Source organism: Gymnogyps californianus, chromosome 2, assembly GCF_018139145.2.
Source record: "Gymnogyps californianus isolate 813 chromosome 2, ASM1813914v2, whole genome shotgun sequence".
NCBI classification, from domain to species: domain Eukaryota; kingdom Metazoa; phylum Chordata; class Aves; order Accipitriformes; family Cathartidae; genus Gymnogyps; species Gymnogyps californianus.
In genome coordinates this window covers 147,913,996-147,941,648 of record NC_059472.1, presented here as the reverse complement: position 1 = coordinate 147,941,648, position 27,653 = coordinate 147,913,996, and the positions used below count along the sequence as shown (strand labels likewise).

At 38.4% G+C, this 27,653-nt stretch overlaps 1 protein-coding gene across 5 annotated transcripts in view; it reads left to right on the top strand.

The window, feature by feature from the left end:
- PIP4K2A (phosphatidylinositol-5-phosphate 4-kinase type 2 alpha) overlaps nucleotides 1-27,653 on the top strand; it is a 120,955-nt gene that overhangs the window by 76,259 nt on the left and 17,043 nt on the right. For 4 of the 5 annotated variants that reach the window (XM_050891150.1, XM_050891152.1, XM_050891148.1 and 1 more), the window contains exons 4-5: nucleotides 10,372-10,524; nucleotides 25,002-25,148. In XM_050891150.1, the coding sequence (XP_050747107.1) occupies nucleotides 10,372-10,524; nucleotides 25,002-25,148 (300 nt within the window). The remainder of the gene's footprint in view (nucleotides 1-10,371; nucleotides 10,525-25,001; nucleotides 25,149-27,653) is intronic. The other variant, XM_050891149.1, reaches the window with a different exon arrangement.

Here is a 27,653-nt window from a genome sequence, read left to right as displayed (position 1 = left end):
ATTTTTCCATACAAAAGATTGAAATCTAAACTGAAAATTGGGAATTCCTGCTTTTAAGCAATTTCCCCTAATAACAAACTATGTAAACTCAGTATCTTTCACTTTGGATATGGGTGTCTCCTTATGTTTCGATATCTCTCGCAGCTTTCTATGCAGAAGGATTTATAGTCCAGACTCTAATATGGCATCAGGAAAATAATGCAAATTCTAGGTTCATTTTTCAGAAGTCAGCCTTTAATAGCATTTTCTTTTTAAGTATCTAATCTTCAGATCACCAAAATTCTTGTCAACCTATGAACATGTTTGCTCATTTTGTGTGACTTATCCAATCCTAAGACATCATATTAAGAGCTTAAAAACTATTTTACAATCTAAGATCATATGTTTCTTCAGGCAAACAAATATTAATCAGAGCTCTCTGCTGGTGCTTCTGCACTGAAATTCATGCCTCCATTTGTTGGCCCTTGGTTTGGGAAGGAATGAGCCACCTCTAGCATCAAACTATGGACAACAAGGTCAGCAATAAATATGTCAGCAACAACTATGTTAGGAGTTGGATCTTCGTTCTAAGACACGATCTTTTCATTGAATGTTTAATAAAATGCATAAAAAATCCTGGAAGAAAGAACTGTCTTGAAAAGAAAATTCCTGTGCTGGTCATTTTAGCATGGTAAGTCTGTCAGTGCATGAAAAGTTCTTGAGCTTGTCTGTCAGGTGAGGTTCCTCTAGCAGAGTATACAGTTTGTGGATCCCAAATGGACATTGGCACCAAGATGTTCAGAACTGCTGACGTCTTGTTTGACATGGGCATATAGGCAGTAGTGGTAGTAAGGTGTTGAGCCAGCTGTACTAACAAGAACTGTGGCATTTGTTGTCTTTCCAGCATGTAAAAAATGAAGTTTGCAATCTGAATATTATGTTCTAAGATTTGGTGGCTTAAGTATGAGCCCGAGTAAGAATTTAGTGACTACGGGATTTAACCTTAGTATGTATAGCAACAGAAATTTTAACCTGTCTTTTCTCTTAGTTTTCACTAGGGAAAACATTTAATGTGCCTTGCTTTCAGCAGTTCCTTGCCTAAACTAAGTATCATTCACAACTGGGTATTGAAACTAGAAAAAAGCAATTTGGCGTGTGCTGGCAACATCAAAGCAATGAGCTGATAGGTGCTCCCTGAGCTCTTATGGAGATAGCCGTTGAAAGTGAGGCATCAAGCCAAGCTTTGCACGGCTGAAGAGGAGAGGCTCCCAGAAGAAGAGCCCTAACTCTTTCCGAAGCAAGTGCATGCCTTAAGCTGACAGTTCCAAATCCAGACCTACAGTCTCAATATGATAACTTGATTTAGGAAAGAATCACATGTTTTATTCATTAAACTCTCATTCGACCAAGTCAAGGAACCCATAAGCTTTCTCCTGGAAGGATAGCTCAGTGCAAAAGAGAAAAAGTTGGTATTTTGCCTTTCTCTATCAAGGTTTTTCATGTCTTTCACCATAGTAATCACTCCCTGAATACAGTTTGCTTATAAATGTTCCTAGGTGTTCAGAGTGTGTACATCCACATCTTAACAAAATCATAGAAGGGACTCGATATTTCTGACGGGTGCACCACAGGACCAGTGGTATCCTGTTTTCGTCTTTTGGAGGCCCCATGACATTCACCATAGGTCCTTTGAGAAGCCCTGCTTTTGAGCTGACAAGAAATCATTGTGCAGTATTGTCCATACAGCTGCCAAAGGCAAGGGGAGGTCATACCACTGAATGTGCTTGTAGTGTATGTTTCTGGTCAGGTATGCTTTGCTACATGCCAGACTTCTTAAACATGTGTCAGTGTCAGAGGTCAGTGTTTCCTGATCATGTTTCCGCATCAGTGTTTCCAGACGTGAACCTGCTCAATGGCAATGGTAGAGTGCACGGTGCCAGTGTACAAAGTAAACTCAAAAGTCTTCCCTACCCGTCCCCGTATGACAAAACCAGACATATCTAGGTTTTGTGCTTCTGTTGTTATATTAAAACCCTACTGCTTTGCCTTTCTTCTCTTTAGAAATCACTGGCAAAACACTGTCCTGAACACCATCCCAGAAGTGGGCTGCTTGTTTCAAATTACAGCAAAAAAACTTGGAGCATCTATGTCCAGTTGTATGACACTGTGTGTCTCTGATATGCTTCTTAATCAGTAATCCAGGTCTAATTCATCCATATCCATGATGCCTGAGGTCTTGTAAAAAGAAAAAAAGGTTGGGGGGAGCTGCAAGCTTGTCTTCATGAGAAGCTGTGCATGGGCCAGGCAGCACCACTGTAACTGCTGTCACAGAAGAACAGCCAGACTGTGTGTACATAATTCTCTAACAGCGATGAAACACTGCCAGGCTTTTCCACTGACCTATGATTTCAGTCATCACAGAGCATCATCTGTGCACTTGTTTTTGCCTGTTCGTTCATGCAAAGCTTACCCAGAGGCACTCTTAAATAGCCTGGGATGTGATCTGATTTGTCTTTAGGGTACGTGTGGCTTGGGAAGCTCGTTTTAGCGTTCCACAACTTTCAGATGAGATCACAGTACCAGAAACTGTTGTTTGCCTTTGTCCAGACATCGTGAAATGGGAAAGATTTAAATCAATGAGAAGCTGTTAAGCCAGTCAGTTTGAAAGATTACTGTTCTTCTAAAGCTTTCCGTGCTTTATCACCAGAATTTTCCTATTGCCCTTTTTCTCTTTTTTAGGAAAAGCTCTGACTCAATGACAATTTTTGTTAGGCTCCCTTTTTAGATTAGTTACATGAAGTATTTGTATTATATCCAACACATAGTTCACGTGTTCAAAGTTTCTAAAATATAATCCTGTCTGGTAAAGTAGCAGTTAGAAAACAATGACATTTACATTAGACGTGTAAGAGATTAGAATGAGCTAATTAAATTGACCTTTAAATCTCTCCACCCTCTTGGAGGCTGTGGCTAATCCTTGGCCTCCCACTGTGGAGATAAATATCCGTGCTGTGAACATTTTAAGCAAAGTGGGCAGAGGAGGAAGAGCCTCACCAGCAGTTCGTCTTTGAAGAGGAGGGCAATACTTTGCCAGTTATAAATGTAGCTTGCAATTATGGAGGGAGCAGGGGGACAAGCTTTTCCTGTACTTCAGTGGCTCTGCTCCGTGTGTTTTCCTCACAAAAATGGTTTCAGTTGGAAAAAATAGCTCCAAACAGCTTAACTTGTTGCTCTTAGAAACAACCAAAGTCTCTCTGGAAATCAGTTTACTTTTTTTTATATCTGGTGTTGGTATAACTAGCATTATCAGTAATATCATTACTGTTACTTAATTACAATAGGCTGCTATTTTTATTGACCAATGTGCAAGGTAAAAATAGACTTCCAAAGGGTAAAGCATTAGGTGATGTTTTAGATGGCTTCTAAGGACACTTGAGGATGCCTCTTACAAAGTATTTGGCTTGATATTTTGTGACTTTGATTTCTAAAATGGCAATTATTGTGGGCCTTTGTAATAAAAAATAAAAATTCTGTAAATAATCGATGATTAAATGACAACAATGAAAATTTAGTTGTCAGTGAGCAATTGACATTTCATGTAGTGAAAACTTGCAGAGGATGCAAAATCCGTCCAAATGGCAAAGTGGGATAAAGACGAGGATTTTGTACAAAAACTATTTTGATCGCCTGGCATTCTGAGCCTGTCCAAATGAGAAGCCTTTTAATACAGTCAGATGAATAGTTATATGGATAAAAAGGAGTGTGGAACTACGGAGGTGAAGGCTGCGTTCAGGGAGGTAGCAGCTCTGAGAAGGAACAAGAGGTCAAAGAGGACAAGAATTTAGCACTAGTGTGAGCGCCTGACTAGAAGGAGTAACTGCACTCTTGTGTGGATAAATTGCAAGGTATAAAATAAGACCAGAAAGAGCTCTAACTTTTTTTAACATCTGTTTATTTTATACCTGAAGCTAATACTATATATAGTTTTGGTGCTAGTCATCTTAAAAAAAGGATGTTGAAAATTTGGATATAGAAAAATGGCATCAAAGGAATTTAAGGACATAGAGAATGCCTTGTGGTGGGAGTGACAGACTTTGACCTGCTGCACTTGCAAAAATTAGAATTGAGAAGTAAGTAGTATGTGAGTATTCTTGCAGAAAAACAATACTAGATACTTTAGGAAAGAATAAATAGGAATGACCAGAAAAGGAAATAATTCAAATTCAAAACTAGACTCACCTTTTCAGCAACACAAATGATTAAATACTAGAAAAACAACAGTGGCAAATCTTGGTCTTTTGAAGTTGGAAAAATCAAGACTGCCTTTCTGGAAGTTGTACCTTGACCAAAAGCAGAGATTGGAGTTCAGTTTAGGAATGGCTGTGTGAAATAAAATGGCTTCTGATGGGTAGCGGTTGTGTTGGATTCTAGTTTATGAAATTCTGTTGAAGGCTCCAGAAAAGCTCCTGTGAACTTCAAAGAGTTGTGGATCAGGTCCTAAGAATACCTGTGGAAAAAACCTTTTTCCTTACCTAATATATATTTACTGTAGGAAATAAAACTCTGTGCAGATTGCTGAGAGTTTAGGAAAGAGATGCTGAGGGAAGAGAGTGGGTCTATAGTAAAACTAAATAACCTTTCAGTTAATTTGCTAGAGAATATGCTGTTCTTGGGTGAAATGATGACATAATTTAGGTGTACTGATTAACTTTTGGTATCAAGACCTCTTTGGGAAATGAAATACTAGTATATAGTGTAGCTTTTACCCATTTATATTTAAAGCTGTATTTTTATTATTTTATCAGAAATTAATTCTGTGGTATGGAACAAATTCTTTGTGATTTGTAGCCTCTCAGCACTGAAGACCAGATAAGTGTTTCTGGTTGCTTGCTACTCAGTGCAATATAGGTGACTTTTTTTTTTTTTATATTGATTTATGCAACGGCAGTGAGACTTCCAGCCAGTGATTTCTCAGAGGAAAACTATTTGGGAGAGAGGGGGAGGTCGAAATTTCTCTGTGAAAGAGAAATTTATCTAGTAGAGGTATCTCTGAGCTTGGCACGTTAAATGTGTCTTCAGTTGTATAAGTAATTACACAAGTAATTTAGCATAGTCTTTAAATGACCTCATAAAAGTATTCACACTTTAAAAGTACAAAACCTTTTCTTTCTCCTGAGACCAAAAAACCAGCAGGCACAAGATTAAAACTTCACAAATGAGAAGTGAATGGGGAATTGGCAGAACATGCACACTTGGAGCAGGAGACTTGCAGTGAGTTGCTAAGTGAAGCTGTTAAGTGGAACAGGGTATGTGTGGCTGACAGATGTTTTAATTGTGCCAGAGGACCGAGGCACACTGTGGCAGAGCTGGAGAAGGGTGGGAAAATCTGAAGGGGACAGGGCAGTGTGACCCTCTTTTTCTATGAGTTTCATGCTCACTAATGCTATAGTATAAGCAGGTGATTTTTATTAAATTATTACGACTAATGCTCCACTGTTGTATGGCTAGATATGTGCTCCAATGCTTCCTGACACAATATGGAAGTGCTGTGTAGTAGCAGTAAGTGATGGTAAAAGGGTTGTTAGATCATCAAACCTGTATCTTTTGGAGGGTAAGTCGGGCATTTTTTTGTCTGTATCTGAAGGACATCCTCCCTCTTCTGGCTTTGTGGCTCATAGATCTGTGCTAAGTGAGGAGTGGCTTGTTTCCCATCTGTTCGTATTCCACTTAGTCTTCCTCTAATTAAGAAGCAGAGCCAGAGGGAATTCAATCTGGTATTTGCCATCATCTATCTCTCTCTGTCTCTCCTCTCCCCCTCCCTCAACCCCGCTTATATTTTCCTTTCGGAAAAGGGGAGATGCTTGAGTTTCATTCTTTATTTCCTTCCCAGTCCACTACAGACGCCACACCTAAGATGATTGTTGCTGGGGATGGTGATGGGTCTCCCTTAGCTGAGTTTAGTACTGAACAAGGAAGCAGAGGAAAAGCCCTACGCTGCTCTCTTTAGACAGGTTCAATCAGCTTTTCTTCCAAGGCATTTGTGCACAGATGTCTATAGTACAACTTATTTTACTCACTTTTTGTACAAATCATCACTGAAATTTATCTGTGTGTTCTGGCAAAAGTCATCTGGATCACAGGAGTGTTTTACCATGTACTGTCTCACAAAACTGCACTTGACAGTAGGAGACAAGTCTATACAGCGAGTCCGATAGCAGTCTGAACTACAGAGCAGTACAATTCAAATAAATGCATATTTTCAGTCTGTCTGATGAGCACTACTACATAACTTTCTTATTATTGTCTGCATTAAGATAAAGTTGATTGACTTAAAAAGTTAGGTTAGATAACCCCAGAATAAGTTAAACTTTTTTACTTATCTAGATATGTCTAAAGTCTAATTTTAAAAGAGAAAACCCCACAAACTTTCCACAGTCTTTGTGGTGTAAAGTCCATATTGGACATCACATGTGGTGTTACTGATATTTTTGTCTGAGATTTCTTACCAGTTATAGGTTTACTAGTGGCTGTGCTTCAAAGTGGCTTAAGTGCAGGACCATCTTGGCCATTTTGTGTCTTAACTTACAAGAGAAACATTTTCCAACAAAGAATCTCTTCAATTCTAATATATGTACTATTAATTTGTTAGTATTTGGCAGGGCTGAATGGGGCACAAAATGCTTTGATTTCTACTTGACAGTCTGGGTCAAACAGGTAAGTTAGCTTCACCTACATAAAAAGGGAAGGATCTTAGTGGTTTTAAATAGCCATATTGTTTCCTCTTTGAAGCCCCTAAAGTCTTCTAGTTTGATCCTTTCAGTGAAGCTGTTCCTTGATCTTACTTGCTAATGATGACTTACCAGTGCAGGCGAATTCTTGTCATCTCTTTACTTAAAGATTCATTGTTGTCATGGTCAGGCAACAGTATATGCATTTTATTGAAGGCTGATTTCTAACTATAAACAAATATAGTATAGTTGAGAGGTAAGGTATTTTGCATGGTACCTGGAAGCTTTACTTTAGAAGGAATTTGAACTTTTCTCTGTTCACAGAAGTGAGAGTTAACCATTACAAATAAACTGTCCACAGACAAAACTCAGCCATGTGTTTATCAGCACAAGAAAGTGGTAATGCAATTACTAGTAATCAGCACAATATGATGTAATTAGATTTATTTTTTCAGCTTTTTAAACCATACTTATTTAATAAACTTATGCAAGTATCAAAAGAAAACACAGTAAATAGTAATATTAACAATGTCCTCTATGTTCCACCTTCTTTCAGAGTTCAAAGGAACTACATTCTGTATCTGAAGAGACCGTTATATTGACAGAGTTATCACAGGAGTTGAGAGTTAGTAAAAATAAAGTGTCAAGGAGTTTGTTTAATTAGAGGTTGTTTTTATATTAAACATCTGATCTTAAACTCTAATTTATTACTAGAGTCAGAGTATTGTAGAGAGGGCATTTGGGTTACCTGTGCATGTATGGAAAGGTGCTGCTTAGCATAAAGTTGGTTAGTCTAACAAATTAATATGCATGTGGTAAAATGATAGCTGTATGCATTCTTAATTAAGCTTGATATAGATAACTAATAATAAAATAGCCATCTACTAAAATATAAATGCATCACCATTTCTAACCCATTAAAGCCTTAAGAAACAGTAAAGTGTGCTAAATGATTACCTACAGGTGTACTATATTCTCTTGTTAGCAACATTTTCAGTATGATAATTGTATTTGCAAATTAACTTGTCATTATAGTTAGCAATCGGGCAGAATTCATTTCCATTAGAAAAAAGCTATTGCTGCAAAAAACAAGAATCAGTAAAAAGTCAGTGACTTTACAAAGTTTCCTCCAGTTGATTTAAAATATGACTAAATTTATTAATTTCTATTTGAATCTGACTAGTTTCTATATTTTTTGTCTAGCCTGAATTGTAATGAAAGAAGCATCATAAAAGGAGTACTAGTTGATTCATTCTCTTAGTGTAACAGCTGTTACTTCTTTTTAAGTCAGAATTTCTTATTGCTTCCATATTATATCCATATCCAAAAATATGCTGTCTGTATTTTTAAATGCATCAAGTATCATAGAATCATTAAGTTGGAAAGGACCTTTAAGATCATCGAGTCCAACCGTTAACCTAACACTGCCAAGTCCACCACTAAACCATGTCCCTAAGCACCACGTCTACACATCTTTTAAATACCTCCAGGGGTGGTGACACAACCACTTCCCTGGGCAGCCTGTTCCAAGGCTTGACAACCCTTTCCGTGAAGAAATTTTTCCTAATATCCAATCTAAACCTCCTCCAGTGCAACTTGAGGCCGTTTCCTCTTGTCCTGTCACTTGTTACTTAGGAGAAGAGACTGACACTCACCTCGCTACAACCTCCTTTCAGGTGATTGTAGAGAGAGATAAGGTCTCCCCTGAGCCTCCTTTTCCCCAGGCTAAACAAGCCCAGTTCCCTCAGCCGCTCCTCATAAGACTTGTGCTCTAGACCCTTCCACCAGCTTCGTTGCCCTTCTTTGGACACACTCCAGCACCTCAATGTCTGTCTTGTAGTGAGGGGCCCAAAACTGAACACAGTATTTGAGGTGCGGCCTCACCAGTGCCGAGTACAAAGGAACGATCACTTCCCTAGGCCTGCTGGCCACACTATTTCTGACACAAGCCAGGATGCTATTGGCCTTCTTGGCCAGCTGGGCACACTGCTGGCTCATATTCAGCCAGCTGCCAACCAACACCCCCAGGCCCTTTTCCCCCAGGCAGCTTTCCAGCCACTCTTCCCCAAGCCTGTAGCGTTGCATGGGGTTGTTGTGACCCAAGTGCAGGACCTGGCACTTAGCCTTGTTGAACCTCATACAGCTGGCCTCGGCCCATCGATCCAGCCTGTCCAGATCCCTCTGTAGAACCTTCCTACCCTCAAGCAGATCAACACTCCCGCCCAACTTGGTGTCATCTGCAAACTTACTGAGGGTGCACTCGATCCCCTCATCCAGGTCATTGATAAAGATATTAAACAGAACTGGCCCCAATACTGAGCCCTGGGGAACACCACTTGTGACCGGCCGCCAACTGGATTTAACTCCATTCACCACAACACTTTGGGCCCGGCCATCCAGCCAGTTTTTTACCCAGCAAAGAGTACACACATCCAAGCCATGAGCAGCCAGTTTCTCCAGGAGAATGCTGTGGGAAATGGTGTCAAAGGAGCAGGGAGAACGTTGTGCTATGTGAGTGTGGAAGGCAGGGAAGTATATTTCAATTTAGCAACAGCTGTTTGTGCAGTATGGTACAATGAGGAACGATAGCAGGAGCTGGTGTGTCCTGCTGCCAGTAGGGATATATCTAATGGGTACTGCAAGTTTATTTCACAAACATAGAAGTGTTCCAGCAGTCTATAATTAACTTGTTTAACCTTTTCAGAGTATGGTCCGTTTTTATGGAAGTACACATGGGGTGTAAGAACATTGTTGTGTTTTCTCATGGCTGTGCTGCTGCTGTTACTACTTATTTTTTTAAAAAAATAATGATGTAATTCAGGTATGTAACAATTGGCATAAACTCTCTTAGTGGTAAGGAAAGATGTTTCCAGCCAAAAGCAAGTTGTTATACTTTGTCTAATTTATTTTTACTGTTTTAAATATAAAGAAATTTAATCTGAATACTTCTTATTTTCTGAAAAAAGCAGAAGGCTTCTTTTGCTACTGTTGAAGCACAAGTAGTCTCAAGCTTCAGTCTAAAACTGGTCACTAATCTCTAGCAGTTTTTCTTCTAACTACTATACAGTCATTAACTGATCTTCCCCTCTTGAGTCTGTAGGAAGGTAGGTCTATTTTACAAAAGGAGGTACTGTGCAATAATACTACTTGCTTAACACTAGATATGAAACCATTGTAATAGCTTTGGTACTAGAACTCAGAAATCTAGCTGTGATCTTGTTTATGTACTGGATCACACTGGCTCAAGAGCAAATCCTGCTCAGTTTTAAAGTGATAGTGTTACTATGGATGAATCCTCTATTTATAGTTATTGTGGTGTAATACAGTGTTCCTTTTGGATTTTTAGTTATGGTATGTTTTCTTCCCAAAAGCTGGTAATGTATACGTAACAAAGTACAATAAATTCTCATTCAGCGTTGAGAATGGCTTTTGAACCACTGATGGGCAATACCTTCCCCCAAACATTCGTTTGTTCTCAGAATATTTTTGAAGTGATTTGTCAAGATAATGCAGTCTATGATTACATGCTTTGCAGAATTCAGCTCGGTGCAGATGTATTGAAAAAGATTAAAAAAATAAATGTAAATGATTTATATTTGTTCTAATTAAAAGTTGCATATTTTTGTCTGACTTGATGCTTTTTTTGTTTTAAATCAATTGACAGAATTCATTGACAAGAAGCGCACCCCTTGCCAATGATTCTCAAGCACGCAGTGGTGCCCGCTTTCATACATCTTACGACAAAAGATATATCATCAAAACTATAACAAGTGAAGATGTAGCAGAAATGCACAACATACTGAAGAAATACCATCAGGTAATATACTAATTATTATCAGGGTGTGGGATCTCCTCTTAAATATTATAATGCAATCTTTTTTAGAGTGTTAAAAGTTTTAAATGAATAATTATGGGAAAAGAGTCACTTCAGACTTTTTCCCTTTTGCATGAGCAATTTATTGTATGTCTGCAATTCACAAGGCTGCACTTTTCTAAATATCTAAGCTAGCTTTAAGTAAAATGATATGTCTACATGATACAGAGATACTAACTTGGAGGCCATAAGCTCCTTCGCCTTACTAGGAAGATGCTCTTTCTTTCAGCTAGTGGACTCCCAGGCTTGAAGCTACTTTATTCTAGGCTAGCTTGGAGATGTCTGTGTACATGTATATGAATGGTGCAGGTGACCTCTTTCTTCCTGGTCTGATCACTGAATGTTCTGTGTTTCACTATCAACAGATTTCAAACAATTAAAGTTGTATTGTATGAGAAATGAAAAATTGGATATAATTAAGGTCAAATTCCTGCTAATAAAAAACCAGGTTTTGCAAATGTGAATTTCCATAAACAACAGTAAAGTCAAAAGCGAACAGTGGAGATCCCTCAAATCAGTCTTGATAGCTGTCATACTGTGCCAGTGTATAATTTGCGTGGATGGCACGGGGGGGAGCAGAACTTGGGAAATATGAGAAGCCGTAATAAAATCAGTGCTAATTTTCTTAGCTCCAGATCTGTTTAAATAAGCTCTAAAGCTGCAGAAATCAGAAAAGCCTCTAAAAATCATCTAAAATATGGTACCCAATAGGAGGGGTTTTTTAGCTTTCTTTACATCTTCCTGCTCACTTCTGTGGGTTGGGATTTCAGGTAAAGACTTTAGGACATTTGGGGTTGGGGCTTTTTTGTTGTTGTTTTACGTGGCTTATTTTTTGTCTTGCAATGTTTTTGTTTGTTGGTTTCTTTTAATACTGTTACTTTTGTAAAACCAGTTTTAAAGCCATCTTTTGAGGTGGAAGGGAGGCAAAAGCATGCTTTCGGGATGCTTGGGATTGAAGGTATTGCCAGCCATCTTTGTGGTGCTGCTTTGCTGTCTCCCTCTCTGCTCTTCCTGTGTTGAAGGGAGATCTCTGAATGCTCTCCAAGTCCAGAGTAGCTTGGGAAGCCTTCAGTGAGTTAGATATGAACTCTTTTCTCTCTCTGCATGCTGTTCTTCTGTTTAAATAACATGTAGGACCACCATGTGTTTGTTTTAACATAGATAAATATCGTCACTATTAGAAATGTTTATAAGATCATCTTTTAATTACAATTTTACCAAAGAGAAATTTTGAACTATTATCTAATCGTAATTTGGGGGTTGTTTTTTATTAGAGTTTTCAAGCTTACAATTTTAGCTGTGATCTGAAAGGGTTTGCTCTGTGAAGCAGTGCTGCAGAATTAAAGTTTTAGTCCGTTCCGTATTTGGCATTAGAAGCTAGTATTAATGATCCAGATTTTGAGACTTAATCCAGCTGAAAAGTCATATTGCTTTTCAGAACAGTCATCTCCTTTCAAGAGTGTCAATGAAGACGATGCTAACATGAATGAACTTAATAATTTGGAATCTTTTTTCATTAATGCTTTCAAACATCAGGGTTCATAATAGGCTAGGTTACAAGGAATAATGATCTTAAAGTTATCTGTACCAGGCATCTAATTTCACTTTATACTGGAAAAACATCTATGTAAGAAAGCTCTCATTGGTGCCTCCAAAAGATTCGTAAAGATACAACTTGTATTTCTTTTTGTCTCAGAACTTGAGAGCACTTTACAAAGCATTGTAAATGCAGAGGAACTTAACTACAGAGACAGTTTAATAATTGGACTTTTTAATGAAATAAATTAAATTCAGTATCTTCAGCAATGTACTGAACAAAATTGTTTGAATTAATTAAAGAAAACCTAAATTAAATCCTGCTAACTCTCGTGATGGCTGATACCATGTCCTGTGTGTTGCTGCTGGAAGTTGAATGCTTGGAATCATTAGGTACAGCAGCTTGTCCTCTCATTTCTCTAGATGTTTTTCAGACAAGGGAAGACAAGTGTCTAAGCTAAGTCTTAGCCTGCTTGACAAAGTCTAGAGAACCCATTGTCCTGGGGGAAAGGTTTTGATAATTCCCTTGACCAAGTCATCCCACACAGATTGGCCTTAGACTACCTTTCTACTGGCAAACAGTGCAATGCCAGATAACATCCACTGGCACCTGAGCTCATTAATGGTCCCTACTGTGGTTTCACTTTGGGCCAGCTAGCTGTCTCCCAAATAATTCTGGGCAAGGTTCAAGGTATTAACTCAGGCCAGTTACTATTCCTACTTAGGAGTTTGAATATAAGCATCCTGTTTTAGAGGAGAACTTAATAATTTGGATGTGTGTTATTCCATTCCAACTACAACTGATGCCAGAGGACAGTCCAAGACCGATCTAATTCACTGGTATGGATGTAACTTTATGGTTCTGTCAAATGGCATAGTTGCAGTGGTACAAGACTTTTCAGATACTGCACTGGTACTCCTGTGGAAATCTTTGTCAATAAAACAAGTTCTCTTGAGTTCAGTTCTATTTTGGCATACTCTCTTCTGCCAATAGAGGAAATCTCAAGTTCCCTGTACTGATTTACATACTTACCTTACTGCCCAGTATCTTCCTTAATTGTCATTGTTGCTACAGTTAATGAAGCTAGTTGTAATTACACGCAGAAGTACCAAATGTGGGATTTTTAGGGAAAAGTCTGTTTGTTAGCTTTTCTCCAGTTTCAGTTCGCTGATCGCCAGCAGCACTCACCACATGTGAAAATTGCTGGCCCAGCTAAGTGTGCTTCACAGCCCAGGTGTGATGGTGTTTGGGACTAGTTTGGGACTTCTAGTGGCATGCCCTTACATCATACCCTGTGCCAAACTGCTCTTAGAGCAGAGCTGTATTTGAAAGGTTCAGCCTTCTAAGGAAGGGAGCATGCAGACATGTTCAGACCCAGTTATGTAGTGCAGGGATCATCCTGGGAGGAATAACCTTTCTCATGTGCATGAAGACTAGGGAGGTGACGCATTTAAATTTTAGAAGACTGTTTCTCCCTTGTTAGAGATCAAGTACCCCCAAAGAACCTGAAGTTAGATTGTCTATCCATTATAAACAGTAACTTGCAAACCCTCGGTATCTTGCACCCTCTTTCACCTGCCCAAGAAGGCAGTAATTATCTTCCAGTTACTTCTGACATGATTATGAGTGAAATTCATGCCCTTTATGACAGATCATCTCTTTCCTCTCTCTTTCTTAGGCTCCCCCCCCCCCCCCCCCCAATTCATTCCAGGTTTCTTCCCCAGGTTGAATGAGTTTCATTTAAACAATAATATTTACTTACCTGTTTCCTTATTAAGGCTAACAGCTCCACGCTGATAGAATCACTCTAGACCTTGGAAGTACCTCTGTCCTTGCTTAGGGACCAAACAAGCCTTATCAAACATTTTCCAAGACTGCTTGAACTGCTTAACAATAAATACAAGAGGACAGCTATCTTTAAACAAAGAGTACTGGTGAGGGGACCAGGTCAAGTCAGAAGTGTGAGAGACTGGACATGTTCTTCATTCGCCAAAATGTCACTTGCAAAATAGCTGTCATTCTCCTTGCACCTTTTTGAACTACAAAGCTACTGATGAGGCATCTGGGAGTTAGTGTGGTCAGCAGAGAAATGTAGTAGGGCAGTTTTCCCATGAACACATCCAAAATCTAACTCCAAGTACCGATGATTTTTTGTGAATTCACCAAAAGGTTAGAAAGAGTCATGTAGACTGCCACTGGAAAGTAGAAATAAAGGTTATTTTATCAGTAACTGGAGATCATGGAGATGTATAGTCCACAAACCCATTCAATTCTTTCCGTCCTTCCTCTCTCCATCTGTCTGAAGGTGCAATAGCCGTCTGTTCTTTGGAGCTGTGAGGAACTGAGGTTATAGTTACACAGTCTGTATACTTAGGTATTTACAAAAGGAGCAGGAATTGTGCATAGCCTGTAAACACTTGTAAGTCTACAAATACCAAGTCTAGATTGCCTGGTTTTTAATTAACCAAAGTTATAATGGACATGACTGTACACCTTAGAGAAATCAGGTTATTTTCAGGAAACAGAATGGCTAGTAACTTGTTAGGAGTGAAAATAAAATAAGTTCGTTTGGCTGAGTTATTAGTTTTCTTCTTTCTGAGTAGAGTTCTATTGCAATATTGCATGGCATTTTGCAAAAGTAACCAAGTTAGGTGCATCACAATTTACAGTATCATTACCACTATTTAAAATAAAAATTATCAAGAGTAAAACCAAAAAGATCAAATTCCAAACCTAAGGCTACATACTAGAAATGTGTAAATAACTAAAAGTGAACCAGGCTTGAAGGAGTGTCAGGAGAAATTACTATAGAAACAGCATATAAGTATATATAGCAATTCCAAATTAAAACTGCTGAATTGTAAATAATAGTCCTGACAATTGTAAATTATAGTTGCTATCCAAAATTATGAGTTGCATTCATTCATTTACCCTGTCTGATGTGATGCCTTTTTTTGTTTTCAGTGGCAGTCAGCCCCACAACCTCAGACAGATGGTGAACACTTCAGTCTAAACACTGACGCTTTCTGTCAACTCATCAGATGAGTCTGACGCTTTTAGTACTGAGTAGGAACACTAGAATGATTATTTTCTCTTGCAAAGTTAAAAAAAAAAGCCAACAAAACACTAAGCCTACTACTTCTAAGCAAATAGGGAATAATGTCTTTCTCCATGCTTAAAGTTGCAAAGCATCTTCTTATTTATGACTAGACTATAAAGTCCATCATGCATGGACCAGCGTTCTATCTACATTTAAAGACAAAATGGCCTAGAGTGTGAACCCGCTAGGTTTCTAAGTGTTATGGTAAATACAAATATATATGACATCTTAGGTTCTTACGCTGTGAATTTCCATGCTAGCCAGTTTCTAACTACTGTAATATTTTCTGATACATAGTGTGAAATACTGCTTTTAGTCACATTTTAATGATAATTTGCAATTGGTTTGGGCTGCTTGTATTATTGGTATACTATCAGTTATTAGTAGAACTCTTCTCACTGCTCTTCAGGTGTTACTTCAGCTGAACATCATTTACTTATCAAATGCACTAGAACCATTGTTATGCTCAAATGGCTCAGACTTTCAAATATTAGAAAAGCTGGTACTGTATGAGCTCACAGATGTAATTTGACCATTTAAAATGGTGTAAGTTAATCAAGCATGTTCATGTTAAATACTTAAATAGTATTTGAGAACAAAATCAAATATTCATTTGAAATACCTCCAAATCTAGTGCAGTTTTGTTTTAAACCTATGCTCCTGACCCCAAAAGCATGGACCAGAAAAATGGAGTTAAACCTACTGCTCCCTTTGGCATTGTTAAAGGAGAGCTCAGCAAAGTCATCTGTGATAATTGCGTTGCCAGGATTTCACCCTGTGTTTAAGGAACAGGTAGTACCCTGCTTCCTCCTAAAGGAAAACTTTTCATTTCAGTATATATTCAAGCTATATTTATATATTTCTTTTAGATGTATTGTCCTGTGCAAAAAGTTTATTAATTTACATAAAATACAGAATATACTGTTGTCAATATTAGTATATATGTAGATATTTTCTAAACTACAAATACGATTTTCAAGGGCAGAAATCGGTGACAGTTGAGTAAAATTCTGTAGGCAGATGTTCTAGTTTCTGAAATGTCTGAATCAAGATACCCTGCCCTTCCCAGTGAGATAAACTTGCTTTAAATCTTAACTTGGTGTAAGTTGGTGTAAAAGTGGAGTCCTGTGCTCTTTGAGAATAGATGATAGGCAGTATAGAAATTTTTAAAAATAAATGAAAGCAACTTGAGTGTCTCAGAAAAACCAACACCTTTTGAACACCTTTTATTACTTTTTCATTAAAATAGACTTCAAAAGGGATTTATTATTCCTCAGTGCTGACACCCAGGTGACTTCAGTAAAGAAAAGAAATTGAGAAGCCATCTCAAAGCAGGTGAACAAGAGGGAATCGTTAGCGTACAAGCCTTCCAGTATAAAACTACTCATGAGTGCAGGTACCCTTTAGGTTTTCTATAGGTGGCTATCCCTGTTGACTGCACGTTCTCTTCCCTACACAGGTAATTGTATGCAGAACTGACACCTATTGCACTGCCTGTTTGTCTCCCTGGCAACCAGCAGAAATAGTGAATAGTGGTAAAGGAGAGGGACTGCCCATTTACTGGAGGCAGCAAACAGTAGAGTGATGGGGAAGTGAATGGGAAGAAAGGAGAGAATAGAATGAGCTAAAACGGGGAGACAACAGCATAAAGGAGAAAAAAGCAGAAAAAAAAAATATGACCGTAGCTTCTGGAGAGGAAAAAAATATGAAAGAAACAGGAAGGCAAATGAAAGGGGAAAAAAATGTAGCCAATAAGGTGAAAAAAGGGGAAATTGCACCAAGAGCGGGGTTCAGGGCTGTGCAGGAATCAAGGAATAGCACAAGGTTATTGAGTGGAAGGTAGGAGAAAACATTAAAATCATAAATAGATAGAAAAACATTGCTGTAGGCTAAAAGCAATTTTGTCACAGATTTGGTGACAACATAGGCTGGAGAATACCCCAGAAAAGAAAGTGGGGACTATGTGTCTAGGAGTTTGCACTGAGATGGGCTGACATCAAACCAGTAGGTTGCTAAAGCAGAGCTACATTTAAGTTTGTGTCATCCTCCCTCCATGTCATTACTTGCACAGGTTATCAATGGCTTGCTTCCTCCCAGCTCCCTGCTATTTCTTCATGACTTGCATCTGTATGTATCACAAAACGAAGGGAAAGGGTAGGTAAAAAGGAAAGCAAGGCAGTATCATGTACTATTATTTAAACACAAATGTGCATGAAGAAGGATGCATACCATGTAACGGTGACCCTGACTCTCTGTATGTCCTAATGTAGTAAGAGGTGAAGACTTATGGGAGGCTTGCGAAGAAATACAGTTGAGAAAAGCCCTTCAGCCAGTTCCTTGTGTGAATCAAGAGGCTGCACAGAATGTGGCCTCTGCCCTGTGCTAAGATAACCGACCTATAAAGCAGCTTTGATATGAAAAAAACAGGAGAAGCAGAAAAAGTAGAGATGAGAATATATGTGTTCTCATCCAAACAGTCTGCATTTCACCTGCATCCATGGGCCCACTGTTTCCTATAGGAGAGGTGACTCTGAGAACGGAAAACTCATTAGCATGGGCGTTAGATGGAGTTGCAAAAGGGCAATATGCAAAAGGGCCATACAACCACAGGCTGGAACTGTTACCGAAAAACACATCGAAAATCTTCACTGAAAGATGTGCAATTTCATAGGTATATATCTGTGGTGGGTTGAGCCGACTGGCATTGGCTCTGTCGGACATAGGGGAAGCTTCTAGCAGCTTCTCACAGAAGCAACCCCTGTAGCCCCCCCACTACCAAAACCTTGCCACGCAAACCAAATACATTCCACCCCTTGCCTCTGTGAATCATATATTTAAGAATTATCATTAAAATCCACACTCATCACACATTCTTCACAAACTTCACTCACATCAACAAAAAAGAATTCCCCACACCAAAATCAAAATAACATCATCACAACACCAACCGAAAGTGGACAATTTACACACAATCTACCCCTTGTCCCTTCACCACAATTACAACTACTGAAATTCCCCACAATCATGCCGCTCTCTAACATTGTTCAGTCCATGTTTTCCCAATTACTAGTCTTATCTTGAATTCCTCATGTTGCTGTTCAGATGCCAAAAAGAACTGTGGTGGGTTGACCCTGGCTGGACACCAGGTGCCCACCAAAGCCGCTCTATCGCTCCCCTCCTCAGCTGGACAGGGGAGAGAAAATAAAATGAAAGGCTCGTGGGTCGAGATAAAGACAGGGAGATCACTCAGCAATTACTGTCATGGGCAAAACAGACTCGACTTGGGGAAAAAAAATAATTTAATTTATTACCAGTCAAATCAGAGTAGGGTAATGAGAAATAAAACCAAATCTTAAAAACACCTTCCCCCCACCCCTCCCTTCTTCCTGGGCTTAACTTTACTCCTGATTTCTCTACCTCCACCCCCCACAGCGCCGCAGGGGGACAAGGAATGGGGGTTGCGGTCAGTTCATCACACGTTGTCTCTGCCGCTCCTTCCTCCTCCGGGGGAGGACTCCTCACGCTCTTTCCCTGCTCCAGCGTGGGGTCCCTCCCATGGGAGACAGTCCTCCATGAACTTCTCCAACGTGAGTCCTTCCCACGGGCTGCAGTTCTTCACAAACTGCTCCAGCATGGGTCCTTTACACAGGGTACAGTCCTTCAAGAACAGACTGCTCCAGCGTGGGTCCCACAGGGTCACAGCCTCCTTCAGGCATGCCCCTGCTCCAGCATGGGGTCCTCCACAGGCTGCAGGTGGATAGCTGCTCCACTGTGGACCTCCATGGGCTGCAGGGGGACAGCCTGCCTCACCATGGTCTTCCCCATGGGCTGCAGGGGAATCTCTGCTCTGGCGCCTGGAGCACCTCCTCCCCCTCCTTCTTCACTGACCTTGGTGTCTGTGGAGTTGTTCCTCTCACATCTTCTCACTCCTCTCTCTGGCTGCAACTGCAACTCCCCTGTAACTTCTTTTCCCCTTCTTAAATACGTTATCCCAGAGGTGCTACCACCATCGTTGATGGGCTCAGCCTTGGCCAGCGGCAGGTCCGTCTTGGAGCCAGCTGGCATTAACTTTATCGGACATAGGGGAAGCTTCTAGCAGCTTCTCACAGAAGCCACCCCTGTAGTCCCCCAGTACCAAAACCTTGCCACGCAAACCCAATATAATATCTAACTACACAAAATGGCAGAGTGGACTTGGCTGCACTGGCTCTGTTGAGGCCTAGGTTTCACTAGCAGATATTTTCTATATATTTATTGTATTTTATATATATAAGCTATTGATGCTGTGCACAGCACTTTCAGAAGAAATCAGCACGCCCAGTGACTCATTTGATTGTAGCAGTACCAAGTATAATGTTCCTGGTAGCAGATCTGCAGCCTAGATAATCACACATGGTGATAACATTTAGATTACGTTGCACTTTGAAGTAAATTTAACACTGGCCCAAGTCTGAAACAACATGAAATGTAAGGCTGTGAATCACAGGGCTTATATCTGAACACCTGTATGTTTATTGAACGCTTCTTTAAATGAAATCATTTTCTTATGTGACTTACTAGAAGAAAGCCTTGAAAATCTGTAACTTTCTGTTGTGTGCTGTAGTTCAGCTAATTAACCCTTTTGGTGTGTCACCTAAGTGCCCAATGGATAATTTTCTGTGAAATTATTAGGGTTCAAGAAAATGGCAATAATCGCAATATTCTAAAACACGGTGTAGTGGTTTAACCCCAGCTGGCAACTAAGCACCACGCAGCCGCTTGCTCACTGCTCCCCCACCCCTGGGATGGGGGAGAGAATCAGAAAAAAAAGAACCTCGTGGGCTGAGATAAAGACAGTTTAATAGGACAGAAAGGAATGAAAAATAATGATAATAATAATATGACAATAGTAATACTAAAAGAATTAGACTATGTAAAGCAAGTGATGCACAATGCAATTGCTAACCACTTGCCGACTGATGTCCAGTTAGTTCCCGAGCCGCGATCCCTCCCAGCCAACTCCCCCAGTTTATATACTGGGCATGATGTCATACGGTATGGAATAGCTCTTTGGCCAGTTTGGGTCAGCTGTCCTGGCTGTGTCCCCTCCCAGCTTCTTGTGCCCCCTCCAGCCCGTTCTTGCTGGCTGAGCATGAGAAGCTGAAAAATCCTTGACTTAGTATAAACACTACTTAGCAACAACTAAAACCATCAGTGTGTTATCAACATTATTTTCCTACTAAATCCAAAACACAGCACTATATCAGCTACTAGGAAGAAAATTAACTCTGTCCTAGCCGAAACCAGGACACATGGTATAACTCTGGACAACTTCTCAACCTCCTTTTTGGGGAGTGATTCCACATGTCAACGCACATGCACCCAACACATTGGTGGAGGATATTTCTGATTGCAGGCAACAGGATTTGAAAGAGAAAGTTGAGCCCAAAAAAGGAGTATCAACGTCTTGTCCTTCACAACGTCCAAAATATTTTTAAATAATTATATTGCTTGCCATTCAATTTCTTTAATGAAAGTATCCTAATGAATGTATGAACTTGTCACATAAGCATTTGATAATTCAAGCATGATTGCCTTAATCATGATTTAGAAAATCATGAAAATAATATATAAAGGGGTAACAGAGAATAAGCATGTTACGTATTTCTGAATTAACGTTTGCAAAATAGGGCTACCTGTGAGAAACAGGAATATTGAGTTTTCACATAGAACGGAGATAGATATAATTCAGGATTTAGTCTTCACTGATGTCAAATCATTCTACAGATTATCTCCAAGGGGAGGAAGAGAAATAGCAGAAGCAGGAATTTTAGCCCGAGTTTTTCCAAAAAGAGCCAAAAATGGCCTAACTTCTTTGCCAATAAATTATATGCACTTTGTTATCTTTTAGTCATCCTGATAGCTTACTAGCATTACTATGGGGAAGAAGGAAGCTAAGAATCTTATTTTTCATGTAAAATGAGATAGGAAAAGTTCTGTTCTTATTAAGGAATCTTGAAGCTGTATTTATACAAAAATTAATGAGAATATAGGGTCATAAAGAATTTCTTACTAATTTTCAGCTTTAAGCATGGGGTTCAAGAGAGCTCAGAAAATTATGTATTTGAAACCTGTGCTGCACAGCTGATAAAATGTGTCAACATGCTGATGATACTTTATTTTGTTAATGGTGATATTGTCCTCATGCTGTGCAGAAAAATGAAAATTGTCTGAAGTAACAAAAAATGATGGGGTGTTTATTACAACACTCTTTTTAAAAAAGATGGATTTTGTTACTGCATATAGGGACTTGTAAATGTATTAGCTAAGTATTACAGTTTTATTTAGTAAGGCTGCTTGATAAAATTGTTTTAATGTTCTTTTTAGAAAGAGTTAACATAAAGGAGTGAAGGTCTTTTCTTTCACTGAAATTTAGCAGTCCTGTTAAGCATGTACCGGCTTATTTTCTAGGCTCACTTTTATTCCAGCTGTGAGTGGGAAACTTCAGGAAATCATTCCTAAAAAGCACCTTGAGGTGACTAAATTGCTACTTCATTTATATCAAGATGGACAAATTGAAAATCGGCCAACCACAGTCACCAGTGCAAGTCCTGCTGGACTCCCACCCAAACAGATGACACGTTTTGCCTCCTCTGTGATGCAGATATGGGGGATTGATAGTTTCAAAGGTAGGAAGTTCTAGAACAACCTTGTAGATGCTGAAAGCAAGTGGCATTCCTCCCTCTTTCCTTTGTGTCCCCATCAGGATAAGAAATGCTGTCATGGGAAACACTGAAATCATTTTAGGGGCTTTTCTTTAAATTGCAATGGCACGAGTGTCCACAGTCAGCAGCGAGTAGGAAACAACTGTTGCGGTACATGGTCTGCTTTGAGAAGGTCTCTTAGAAGTCTGCAAGGACACGGCCAAGTCCCTTTTTATCAAGTGAAGAGCGATACTAGCAGAGCTTTTCATGTCCTGTGTTGCATGCTAGTAACACTGCCCTTTCAGAGAGCTTGTTTGCAAAATATTAAAATGAAACAGCAGCGTTAGCAAACGGCTAACCCTAACTTACAAATAGGACTTAAGCGACTCTTATTAATTGCCTTTTTTCCTTGTTAAGTAACACAGAACAGTTTGGGAGGGGATTGTATAGTGCTAACCAAAGGATTTATTTTATGTTATTACAGTGGGTATGTTGCACATGTTCTGTGTTAACGACATTGCTGTTTTACAGATGGGGACACTCAGGACCAGAAGGGTTAAAATCGGAGAGTCAGCAATAGCTAGGGTTGAAGAGATGGTTTAAGTGTCAAGACTATGACTCTAGCAGCTGAGAGGAAGGGCAGGGGGTTATTAATCTGGTACTCGAGATGCCTAGCTGCCGTTCCTTCACGTGGCACAAACTCTGTATGATTTTAGATAAAGTTTCTGCATCTCAGATCCCCATATGGAAAATTGGAATAACAGTATTTATTTTAATTCAAATTCTGTAGTTAAGAGCCGTGAGATTAGGAATGGCTGGATCCATTAAGGAGTTGAGTGGCCTGAAATTCAGTGGCACTAAACTCTTCTTGGAAGCTAGATTTGTTTTTATCATCCTTGCAGAACCTAATCATGTTAGAGAAGCAGTCACTCAGTAAATGTTTTTATAAGAACAACCCTTCCCACCTTCTATAAAGTATTAGAAAAGTATTTACCTTTAGGATATATGCTAAGTACTTGATGTTTATAAGAAAATAATCAATGTAGTTTGACTAATAAGGATTAGTATTTTAAACAAGTATTCTGTAACCTCAGCACTAATAGTTCTAGTTTCACTTTATGATCGGATCTCTTAAGAGAAACTACCAATGGTCAAAATGAAGCTATGTATCCTGTAACACGTTATAACTGCTTTGTGAGGTTGATAAAAGCCCTATGATTGAAAATCCTCCAATTCAAGAACTGCAACTTAAAACTTCTGCATCTGTTAAACATAGAAGTCTTCTCAGGTGCAAACTGATCAATCTTTGTGCACTGCTCAGGACTGACATTGCTTTTGTGGCCTTTTACTGTCAAAATTCTTTGTATTTTGGGGCATATAATCATATTTCCTTCCTAAGGGTCTAATCTGCATTAACTGAGCCTCTGCAGCAGCTTAAGATGTTTTGCCCATTCATAGGCAGTTTGAGCTTAAAAATGCTTTTCTGTGAAGTGGCACAACTGCGTCATGACTATGTGTTCTCTACTTCGGGGCTTGTAGCCTCCAGTACAGCTACAGGGCAGACAGAACAGAGTGTTACAGCCCAAACTCTGCCAGCAAGATTTAACAGAGCTCGTGTGTCAGGGTTGTTTGTCAAAATTATGTTCAATTCACAGTCAACAATTTCCATCTTTGTTGTTCATTCCCTTTGTTTCTTGCTGGACAGGATTGTTTTCAGGACTCTTAAACATTTCTATTTTTATTTTGCCATTTAAAAAAGGAAAGTCTGTATGTGATATGTGCAGATTCTAGTATAAAGTTAGTGAGAGAAATTCCCTAAAATTAGCAGAGGAGCCCAAAATTGCAAAGTCTCCAGGGTTCCAAGAGCTTTGTTATATTGTTTGTTACCAAATACTAACTACCTTTGTTAAACAATTCAAATGGCTTATTCAGTTACCTTGTTCTAAAATCTCCTATATTTTAGAATAATGTGTTTCTAATAACCAGGTTGCTCTGGTACAAAAGAAACAGCAGCTTCAGTATTCAACGAATATTTAAAAGCTGATCTGCTTTAAAAGCTGACTGTTGGTTAGTTTTCATGTTTCCTATATGGGGCTTGAATTTTTAAATTTTCTCCAAGTTTCTCTGTTTGAGACTTGGTAATAACAGAAAGAGGAAAGCTGGTGAGTCCTTTTCTGGTTTGCATCACTGTGGCTTAACTTTTCCTTGGTTCCACAAAATATGAGTGGATGTGTTTGAGGTGGGTTTAGGATTAACACAGTATGGGCATTTTTATTCTGGGAATAAATATTCATTCTTCAATAGTTCTCATCATCAACGTAGCCTGTACTTTTTCTGCTTCCTCCAGTACTCTTTCCAATAGAAATTCGAACTATTAGTTGTAAGGCAAGTGATTAAAAAAAAAAAAAAAAAGACAGGTTTCAGGTGCAGGTGGCAAATCTTTTCAAGGTTAATAGCCCATTTGTAATGGAATATGGTGACCTTCAGGAGATATAATGATTTGTAAATAAAAAAATACAGGGATCTTGCACTTCACTGCTCAACTCTATTGACCCTGAAATGCAACAATCACGTGGGAACTAGCAGAAAGTTGGTGATAATATAATACCCCTTCCTGGTGACAGCACCATAAATGTTCATCATTATAAACAAATATTGAGAACAGAGAAACATGCAAATTAAATATAATCTGGGACAACAGAGTACAAAATACAGCAGTGTGATGTTCGAAAAAATGTTTGTGTGTTTTGACATCAGTACCAAATATGTTATCTGCATTAGGTGTGCTTTTTGGACCATAAAAGTGGAAAGGTCTGTCAAATAGAGTCTGCTCTTTCTGTGAGATTGTCTATAGACGTCAAGAGTTATAAGTTAAGCAGATCAAGATTCTAATTTTTAAACACTGGCCTAAAAGCAGGATAACCTCCTAAAGAAGGGGCTTGTTTTGGCATGATTTTTTTTTGAAGGTTTGTCTTCACACAAATATATATTCAGCAAATAAAGGTGTTGTTTCTGGGTGTTTTATCTTTTAAAATGTATAAATATATATTTATATAATATGTATCCATCCTCATTTCTGTTTTTGCTTTTGCTCCTGCAGTTTATTGTGGAGTGTCATGGGAATACACTTCTTCCCCAGTTTTTGGGCATGTACCGGCTTACTGTTGATGGAGTTGAAGTATATATGATTGTTACAAGAAATGTGTTCAGCCATCGTTTATCTGTTTATAGAAAATATGATTTAAAGGTGAGAAATAACTGCTGATGGAATAACTGACAAAGTAGCTGAAAATCTTTACTATAAATGTTAGATTATACCGATGCTTGAATATTGCTTAGAATTTTAATTAATTTAAATTGTGTTATGTAAGAGCCAGCTTTAACTGGTTTATTTCTGCATCTAGGTTTAGCAAAACTGAAGGATGGTTTTATAGAAATTGTACAAATTTATTTGTATTGTGCATTTTTAAACAGAGCAATTTAACCGCGTATGTTTGTTAAATGTAACTAATGGTTAAAGGTAAAACCCTTCACACAAGTACAATAATAATTCTGCTTCCTATAGGTTTTTATCAACATAATGGAAAGCCACAGCTGATTCTGCAGAGGGCTTTTATAAAATAATTAAATATCATCATCATTTAAACCAATAAAATGCTACTAACAAAGTGCATCACTGCTACAAAAGCTTCGTATTTCATTCTATATTTTAAAAATAATTCAAGTAAAAAAGAGAAGGTTCTTAAAAAATTAAATTTCTGTTACTTTTATCATAAGGTGTGTTTTAGTTTTGTTTCAGAAGGTTTACATGCTCATTGTAATTTTGTCAATAGTTAATATACACTGCTTACAGCGAATGCCCAAAATATAGTCTTAGTCTTTCTACCGAAGGGTTTGTATTTTAATTTCCTCCATAAAGTCTCTCCTTAGAAACCTACTTCTTTCTAATACATTTAATTTCTATGTGTTGAACCACTAAGTGCATCTGCAAACTTGTTTTAAGATGTTTATTCAGCATTCTTTATTAAGAGATTTGTAATGCTATGTACTGCACCATCCTTTCCTACTGTTGAGTATCTACCTACCAATTGGTTAAATAGTTGACTGAACATGATTTATAAGAACTGATTTCCAGATTGTCAACAACTGACTTTTTGATACTTAGTATTACTGGCAGCAGAGTTTACTTGAGAAAGATATTTTTTTAATTTGAGAGAACCGTATGTGTTTTAGAGCATCATAATGTCCAGATGTATTAAAAAAGGGACGAAAGCACAACAGAAAGAAACATAAATGATATACAGTACGTTCTTAGCATTGGTGTCAACAGCTCTTGCTATTATTTACCTCTGTGAATGCATCCGTACTCTATTCAGTTTGTCCAGCTGGACAGAATTGCTTTAAATATAAACTTCTCTTGCAATTTAAATTTAACATCAATATCATATTATTCTTCAAAACAAAGTCCTTCACTGAGCAGATTTATAGTGACACTGCATATATTATAAATCACTTTTTCTTGATTTTCATTGCTACAGCATCTGCGGTTGTAAGTTCAGAATCCTTTTTTGTACATGAACATATTTGACACCAACTTAGAGCTCACTTGTAGCACAAGTCTCTACCTGTGTAGATACTAAGAAAAAGAGATCACAGATCAGCGTAAGATTTCAAAGGTATTTTCCTGGCCACTGAGGCAGTTTATTAAAATGACTTCAATGTCAAATTTGGCGATCTCCCTAATTTTTACTATTGTAAATCCACTTTTTTTCCTCCAGTTTGGTTTTCAGCTGATCTTTTTTCAGGCCCAATAGTCTGTTGGAGCACAGAATGCAACATAAAAGGTGTATCATCAGTAAACTAAAATGTCAGAGTTTTACCAGGCTTTATTATCAGTTAACGATATAATGCAATGAAATCCCTGCTTGCTGGGCCATACATAATAACTAAGACGTACTGTCCCATTTATCTTTTCTCTCCATCCTGTCTAAGTTTTCTAAGTTTCTCTCTGCAAACAGAATGAAACACGATATAAAAAAATGTGATTGGGAATCCTCACGTTCTTTAAACTAGTATGACTCCGCTCCAGCACTTCTTTACACAATGCACACCTTCCAACAAATGATAGAGCTAATTTACCCATCTTTCAATGTCCAATTATCATGTTTGTAGTTATTATTTCTTGCAGTGCTATTATGTGATGAACAAATGCTGGGTACTTAAAGGTGTGGTCCTGCTCCAAGAAATTTGCAAAGAAATATATACAGCTATTTTTTTGTCACCTCCAGCTTATTCAGAAAGCACCATGTTGCCTACTAGTTTTAAGCTAAAAAATAAATTTAAAAAAAAAAAAATTTAAATATCCAAAATGTCTTCGGCAAGCACTGTAAATCTTGTGAATCCACAGTTGGTCTCATCTCTTCTTTTGACTTCATGTTGCTGTGAGGTGCTTTGTTCTTGTTTTTACTTTGTGATCTTTTAAATATTTTTATGAGTTTATATTGTGTGACATCCTTTTCAAATGTGTATTACATATGTCCAAATGGTTATATAGAATAGGCTATTCCATAATCATACAGCTAAATTGGCACAAAAAGATGAGGAGTCTGCCAAGCAAACTGCATTTCCAGGATGATAGTCTCAAAATGAGGATAAGATATGAGGAAGAAGCTCCAGCAGTCAGGAGGACAATAGATGTAGAGCATTTGAGGATTTAATCCATCTTTCTTCTCTCATGATACATCTTCTTCAA